The sequence below is a fragment of the Sinocyclocheilus grahami genome, unplaced genomic scaffold, assembly GCF_001515645.1.
Source record: "Sinocyclocheilus grahami isolate Dianchi unplaced genomic scaffold, SAMN03320097.WGS_v1.1 scaffold16.1, whole genome shotgun sequence".
In the NCBI taxonomy this organism is placed as follows: Eukaryota; Metazoa; Chordata; class Actinopteri; order Cypriniformes; family Cyprinidae; genus Sinocyclocheilus; species Sinocyclocheilus grahami.
In genome coordinates this window covers 5,422,249-5,430,501 of record NW_015505195.1, presented here as the reverse complement: position 1 = coordinate 5,430,501, position 8,253 = coordinate 5,422,249, and the positions used below count along the sequence as shown (strand labels likewise).

The following is an 8,253-nucleotide window of genomic DNA, read 5'->3' as shown; positions in this document are numbered from 1 at the left end:
CAGATCACTAGTAGTTCCTTAGTAGCACTTTAGCTTTAAAGTGAAAAATACATTAGCCTCTCACTAATTACTCAAGCGTTACCTTGTCAGCCTGCAGGAACTACTAGTGATCTGGACCATCATTTAAAAGTGAAAAACACGTTAACCCCTCAGTAATTACTCACAAGTAAACAAGTTATTTAACATATTTTATATCTGACATACTGTACAGTCATATATTTGTGTGAAGCACTAGTGATATTTTACCAGTAGGTCTTTTGAAGTGGGATACATTGATACTGAACTGACACGAAGCAGAGATCATAACTGTGAACTAATTCAATCATGAGCTTGTCAGCATCACTTCTTAATTATTAAGATTTTTATGTGAATTTTCATTTTTATTATTATTCTATGTTTAAGTTTGAACATCCATCCTTTGGTAAGAGTAGTAGTCACAATTTTCAAATGTAGCCGACTTATTTGGGGGATATCAAATTCATAAATAATTTTCCACAAAGAACCCAATTGTTCACTTTTAAGATGTTACTGTTGTGATTAGTAATTAATTGGTTATTCTTTATTAATTGGTCATAGTTCACAAGTAGTTCTCAACGAGGATAGTTACTTGATAACAACGGACCATTATTCTAAAGTGTTACCAATAAATCTATTATTTTCACAACCACGGGTCATTCAAAACATAGGTTAACTGCATGGATCCTAGGTTATCTTTTTCCATATTTCACATTCGTAAATTGCGTCTTAATGTTCTTATTTGCATATTTGCTATGTTTCATTGATTGGACAAACACAGCAGGCAATCGAGGCAATCGTTTAAATAGCGACTGCTCTCGTTCTTGGGCAACAGTTCGACTTACAGTTTTTCCTGTGTGTTCCAGTTTGTCCTGGACCGTCCATGTAAGAATAAAATGGTCTCTTCTTCATTTAAATTCTGACACGTTACTTTCTCTCAAATGCCGCGCGCACAGCGCGTCAACGTTTCTGCGACTGCGCAAAGCTAATTAATATTTAAAGGCGTCATGTGATGCGATTTCAAGTTTTCCTTTCTCTTTGGAGTGTTACAAGCTGATTGTGCATAGATAACAAGTGCAGTGCCCTTGATGGATACTAAATCCACACTATCTCGAATACCTTTCCAGAGCGCTATTCAAGGCTAAGTGTATCCCATCCTGCATCATGTTCTGGAAATAAATCGTGAGACTTTTTGCCGAGATCTCGGGAGAGGTCACGGAAACCTTTCCAATGTAAGTTCAATATTAATATAATTAGATATTACAAATAATTTGGTAGAAAAACAGCGTTATTGGTGCAAAGATGAGTTGTGGTGATATTTATTTTGTACAACATTTGCAACTGCTTTTTATCATTTAATTAGAAGCACCACAAATTAAAATTACGTCATGTTATAGGGACTACTGAACAGACATTTAGAAGCTGATTTTAAAATGCAAAGTATTTCAAATTAAAATTAAAATAAAGCTGTGTAAACACTCGCATGTTTACAACACTATAAGTGTGTCCCATAAGGTAATGAAAAGTTCGACACACACTTGTGGTCTTCACACCCACTTGAAGACTTCGGCCAAATACAGGAAATACGTCATTTAAGTAATCAAGTGGTCAAGTGCAAAGACCACAAGTGTGGGTATTTGGACAAAACCACTATCTCGAATACCGCTCCGGGGCGTATTCGAGGGTTAGTGTATCCCATCATGCACCCTGTTCTGGAAATAAATCGTGAGACTTTTTGCCAAGATCGCGCGAGAGGTCACGGAAACCTTTCCAATGTAAGTTAAATATTAATAATAATAAGATATTACATATAATTTGGTAGTAAAACAAAGTGCTACACATTTTATTGCTGCAAAGATTAGTATATTTATTTTTGTACAACATTTGCAACTACTTTTTATCACTTAATTAAATTGTGTCATCTATAGGGACTACTGAACAGACATTTAGAAGTTGATTTTAAAATGCAAAGTATTTCAAAGTATTTTGAAAATTAAAATAAAGCTGTGTAAACACTCGCATGTTTACAACACTATAAGTGTGTCCCATAAGGTAATGAAAAGTTGTACACACACTTGTGGTCTTCATGACTGTATCCCCTGTGAATTTTATATCTTCAATAAAATAAATAAATAAAAAGGGGGAAAAAAACTTGTGGTCTTCATGCTCACTTGAATACTTGGGCCAAATACAGGAAATACGTCATATAAGTAGTTAAGTGGTCAAGTGCAAAGACCACAAGTGTGGGTATTTGGACAAAACCACTATCTCGAAAACCGCTCCGGGGCGTATTCGAGGGTTAGTGTATCCCATCATGCACCCTGTTCTGGAAATAAATAACTACTGAACAGACATTTAGAAGTTGATTTTAAAATGCAAAGTATTGAAAATAATAATAAAACTCTGTAAACAATTTGCGTTTTTACAACACTGTAAGTGTGTCCCATCAGGTAATGAAAAGTTGTACACACACTTGTGGTCTTCATGACTGTATCCCCTGTGAATTTTATATCTTCAATAAAATAAATAAATAAAAAGGGGGAAAAAAACTTGTGGTCTTCATGCTCACTTGAATACTTGGGCCAAATACAGGAAATACGTCATATAAGTAGTTAAGTGGTCAAGTGCAAAGACCACAAGTGTGGGTATTTGGACAAGGCATATGTTTGGTTGGTTGTTTCGACGCACACAACAAAAGAAACTCAAAATATGACGCGAGACAAAACATCAATGAACAGAAAAGAGTGCATTAAAATGTAGGCTCTTTTCAGATTCCTGCATGTGTCTATGCGCGCTATCAAAAAGGTGATTGTCTTTTTTAACTGTAATGGCAGACTTTTATTTGTGTGCATTTAGTATCTTTCTATCATTTGATACAAACAAATACGAACACTTTTTTTTTGCTTTCTTCAGAAGATGAAGACGATGATGGGGGTGATGAAGATGAAGAAGATGAATGGGATGAATAATGCTTCTCTCTGCTCTTGGTTCACACATTTATGTCATCCAATTCAGCAAAATGAGCGGATAAAGCGGATGCTCAGTGGTAATCATTTTAGCAATTGGCATGAATCTTCAGGTTATTAATTCCAGATTAAAGTTGCACTGAATGATCTGAAGATCTGCTGTAAATCCAATAAAGCAATAAAAATCCAACTTTGATAATGACTAGGTTTCAAGCCTGTTTTGCAGTGTCTCAACCTTGTTTCAAAAACTGGTCTGTATTCAACTCCAGCTTTCAACTTCACAGTAGCTCAGTGCGAGTTCATTCAGGAAGAAGGAACTGTAGTTGAGCCAAACCAGGAGTAGTGTTAGATTTCATCCAAACATAGGACTGCCAAGCTTAACCACAGGTTTATGTTGGACATTTCCTTCTGTGTGCACATGCTTTTGACTCATCAACTGTCTTATTCCAAATCTGCCTTCTTTACAGACCCAGTAATGTTTTTCTTGTCAAGATATATCTAGTTTTCTGAAGCCATGTACAATATTCTGTGTATCTGTTGGCTGCACAGGACCTCCCCCTACTACAGGACAAATCGGAATGGAACTATCAAAAAGGTTTAAAAAGAGTATTAAAATAATGAAATGAAAATGTACTGATGATGACAATTTTGATATAGATAGATATGTCAAGTTTTCCGATAGTTAAAACAATAAATACATAAGTGGATAAAAACAAAAACAGCAGTTTATTGTTATTGCTTAAAAAAACACCTATTAGGACTCCCAAACCCCAGAATACCATGATAATAAAATAATATTTATCACAAACAATCACATTAACATGAACCTACACAAACATCTGTAAATACAAAGAGGAAATATTTAGAAAGCAACCATATTTAGGAAGTTTCTGTTTAGTTCAACAACCAACACCAAAGGAAAGAGACAACAGGACAAAGAAAGTCTTATGTGGCATTAAAGTTCTTCAGAGAAGCTGTGTCGGATGTCATTCTGCACAATGACATCTCTGTGGAGAGGAATGAAATGTGGTTTGGACTCTAGAATCTGTTCTCCACCCTTCAAGACCAGATAACATGTCTCGGGTTAAAACCACAAAGCATTTCATCAAGCGCTTTTTATACAAAGTCATTATAAATATTCCTCCAACATCCAATGAAGAGAAACACTCTTACCATTTCAAAAAATGACAATAGTGGGCTAGACAAAGTAAATGTTCTCAGAAGAAAATTATACAACACTTTTCCCTTGCTTTTGTCCTTTAGTCTGGTGTCAAGTGATATTCCATAGAAAGTGCTTGAAGAGGTAGACATTTCTGGCTTAAAACACACTGCAGATATGAAATATTTCATGCCAACTAATAAAAAGAGCTGATTTTTTGCCCATATTTTTTCTTGAGAATCCCAAGGTTAATTTAAATGTTTCAAATGTTAAAATATATATGTCTACAGGTTAACCGATTTAAATATATCCAAAAACATCTACCTCTTCCCTCTCAGCATCTCTCCATGTGTCCTGGTCCTGTTAATAAACAATACAAACAATGACATTTTCCATCAAAACCAGCCCTGTCCCACCACCAAAGAGCACAACTCACATGAATATGTACACTCTCACAATAAATATGTTGTATGGTGTGGATGAGAGAGAGAAGAAGAGAAAGACAGAGGGTCACGTGACAGATGAGGAAAGAGAGGTTAGTTTTTAATCCTGAACAGAGACTAGTCAAATACATACATTTTCTATGTACATGTGTCATTGTCACACAACACAAAGCACAGATACTGTGTTTATACACAAGCAAAAAACATGGCCACATATCACCATAGACAAACCGTGGAATATAAAATGTTTTGATTTGATGGATTGAAAGTGAGAATGTTTTTAGTGGTCCGACTATCATCAGAGTCCAGAGTCAAAGATAGAAGAGACCAGACTGAAAAACTGTATCTATACATACAGCAGTTCAAATCAGGGAAGATCCATTTGCTCATAGTAGTTGGGGGACAAGCATTTGTTTTACAAGACAAAACAAAAAGATAACTGACTTGTATTTTGGTTACAATCAAAATTGCAATGTGAAGTACGTATCAAGGCTTTTCACATCACAGTTAATGCTATGTCTGGTTTCATTGATCACAAGGGAGAGATTCTGAAGCATAATTACTACAAACAATTTTTATTTTTGCAAATCTCATGCCATTTTGGTCCACAGTCTTGTCTGAATAAAACCTTTAAATTTCCAGAGCAATGATCCAATCATGTTACAAAGAGCTGTTTGTTCCAATACAAAAAGGAGACAAAATATATAATATTTTTAGTATCAGATAAATATTTTGTTTGACAATTCACATATTTGAAATGTAAATCATTTTTTAAATGTAATTTTTTAATCGAATGGCTAATAATGTTATTGCAATTATTTAAAATTCCCAATCTATCTAAAGTTTTATCTGAAACATGTTTAAACATGCAAATGATACTGAAATATCATTTTTGGTAGAAGTTTCTTTTCAGTTCTAGGCTTTAAAATTTCTGTCATGGATCAAAACTAAAATTAAAGCTCAAACGTATGGAGGACTAGAAGTGACACTTAAAAATAAAATGATCAAAAAAAGTTATCAATGTATCATTTCATTTTTTCAATTATAAAACTATTTATTTTCATTTTAATGTTTAAATTATTATATTACTATATATTCATTTTAATTTTAAGTGCCACTCCTAGTTGTCCATACAAATTGACCTATTCTTCAAAGGACTTTAATTACAGAAAACTCTATAAAAAACTGCAAATGCCAAGAAAAGAAAAAAAACTTTGGTGGTCAAAATGATGGTAAGATATATTGTGCTATAATTGTAGCCTTGCAGAAACATAAATCCAACCATCTACTGTATTTCATGATCTGGGGATTTAGAGATGACTGACTGAATCAGTGATCTTTACATTTTGCCCAAAACACCTTTTAAAACCTATACAACGCACATGTTTTCAAATGTTTCTGATAATATTTATACTGCAGTCATTGGTGTACTGAATATTAGAATGGAATAGCTTATGTTTTACATAAAACAGCAGTAGTTTTGCTGGTGTGGTAGGATGTTTTAAGGAATTATAATAATAGAAAACTGAGTGGTTTAATGCTAGCTATGGAAGTGAGCACATCACAGCCAGATTTAGATTAGTTAGGGGAGCTAAGTGCATCAAACTGTACCTCAAAATGAAAATCAATCTAGTTCAGACTCAGTCTGACACATCGAATGAATCAGTCTAAACTAATGAATCATTTTATTAAATGGACCGAGTTTGTCTAGAGGAAGTACATAATGATGGGGCACATGGACGGGACATGGTCAACAGGGTCCCAGGTGCTGTTCCACTCACTGCTCTTGTAGCTCATCCTCTTCCTGTTCTCCCGTGTGCCTGCGGTTGTTTCGTTTGGCTTTGTGTGGCTGGCTTTGTATCTGCTGCCTGTAGGACTGGCAGTACTGGTTGATGAGACGCACCTCAGGCTGTGGGTGGAGCTGGAGAGCAGGTGGGTGGGATTGAGGGGGAGGGGGCGGCGGTGGAGGGTGGTGATGCGAATGGTGGCGGCGGTGCTCTGGTTCTATCGGGACATCTGACTCAGTCAGCGCCTCCACTATTTCCCGGTCCAGGATCCGTAGGGAGATGCGTGCCACGGTGTGTTTGAAGTTGTTCTCGGTTGCCAGGCAGTGGTAAAGGCCGCCATCTGATTGGGTGAGAGATTTCAGCAGGATGCCATGACCGGTCTTCAAGACATCTTTGTCTCGACTGAGCTGAAAAGGAAAAGGAGTCATTTAAAGTCATACAAGTTCATAATGACATGGTGTACCGTAATAAAATTCAAATTTTAATGGTAAAAATTGTAATGCGTCTTTCTTTCTCATTGGTTGTCTGTGTGTTATAAAGGTACAAATCAGACTTCAGTACATTGGTATATTAACATTATATTAATTCATGATTTTTTTCCTGTAAATTTAAGTTAAACCTGCGAAACCAAAAATTTTGAGATCATATTTTTTATGATTAAATTCTGGCAACCACAGCTGCCTTTTTTACTGTAAATTTGAATGATGGCAGAAAGCCCGATAATAGTAACATGAGTATCTTACTGCTTTTCGCTTGCCGTCCTTCTGGTAGAGCCATTTGACGGTGGCCTGCGGGGATCTTGGCTGGCACTCCAGGAACGTGCTGGTCCCTTCAACCCCAAACTGCACAGTCTCCCTCAGACGCTTCTCTACTGAGAGGGTCAGAGAACGGCCACATTCAAGTTTCTGAAGATCTCCTGCATCATTATTCATTATCATATGAGAGGCTGTTTACAAACCTTTTGCGTTGAATCCTCTGCATTGCCGTAGAGGATCTCCGTGTTTGATATCTTGCCTTCTGCTTCTCCTAAGAATTTATTCACATCGATTTCATGGTTAAAAGCTTATTGGTTATTTTAATTGTGAAATCAACTATTGCTGCTAATCATACTGTTTATTTTCTATTCTGTTTCTCTTCAGCAGATCTGATGAAAAACAATATGCATTGAAAATGGATTGACCGTGTTATCAGCAATTAAAATGGGCAGTTAATGAAGTCTAGAGATCCATTTGCACATAATTTGGACCATGGACCACCCATTGGGGTAAATGAATGTGGTCTGACCTCTTGGTAGCCGGGGTGAAAGCAGAGCAGTGTTCTCCATCCCAGGCACAGTAGGGGTCGCGGGCCAGGCAGCAGTCCGAACAGGCCTTGCCATAAACGGCACACCTGTGCAGGGACACCTGGGTAAGACCCCTTTCTGAAGACACGTACAACTGTTGCTATAAACCGCAAAAGAGAAAGAGAAAAAGTTTAGAAACTACACAGATTTTTCAGCGATCAGTTACTGAATTGTATCAGTGTCATAGCTAGGATATTAAACAAAATTGTATTTTATGCAGGGTTATTATCATATTAACTACAAAACTTACTAAACCATTAAAAAAAGCAAGTATATAAATTAAAAGCCATATTAAGAACTAATAAAAAGGACAAAAATTTACAGCAAAATTACTCAAACTTAAACTAATTAAAATGAAAATAGAAAATATAACAATAAAATCTCATTCAAAATTAACAAAACTATAATATATAATATACAGGTACATCTAAAAAAATTTGAATATAATGAAAAAGGTCAATATTTTTTGTCACTCATTTCAGAAAGTGAAACCCATATACAGTGGGGAAAAAAAGTATTTAGTCAGCCACCAATTGTGCAA

At 35.8% G+C, this 8,253-nt stretch overlaps 2 protein-coding genes across 3 annotated transcripts in view; one reads left to right on the top strand and one right to left on the bottom strand.

Moving 5' to 3' along the window:
• LOC107549603 (wiskott-Aldrich syndrome protein-like) overlaps window positions 1-3,700 on the top strand; it is a 10,317-nt gene extending 6,617 nt beyond the window's left edge. The window contains exons 12-13 of one of the 2 annotated variants that reach the window (XR_001604582.1): window positions 2,929-3,272; window positions 3,319-3,700. Coding sequence is in view for 1 of the 2 variants with exons in the window: in XM_016230755.1 (XP_016086241.1) it covers window positions 2,929-2,984 (56 nt within the window). In the remaining variant the exon portion in view is untranslated. Of the gene's footprint in view, window positions 1-2,928 lie in introns of both variants that reach the window. The other variant, XM_016230755.1, reaches the window with a different exon arrangement.
• Window positions 3,701-5,701: 2,001 nt separating this feature from the next.
• LOC107550176 (semaphorin-3F-like) overlaps window positions 5,702-8,253 on the bottom strand; it is an 8,157-nt gene continuing 5,605 nt past the window's right edge. Inside the window, exons 12-15 of the mRNA XM_016231417.1 lie at window positions 7,655-7,812; window positions 7,329-7,396; window positions 7,114-7,241; window positions 5,702-6,777 (exon numbers count right to left, since the gene is read on the bottom strand). Of these exons, the coding sequence (XP_016086903.1) occupies window positions 6,361-6,777; window positions 7,114-7,241; window positions 7,329-7,396; window positions 7,655-7,812 (771 nt within the window). The 3' untranslated portion in view covers window positions 5,702-6,360. The remainder of the gene's footprint in view (window positions 6,778-7,113; window positions 7,242-7,328; window positions 7,397-7,654; window positions 7,813-8,253) is intronic.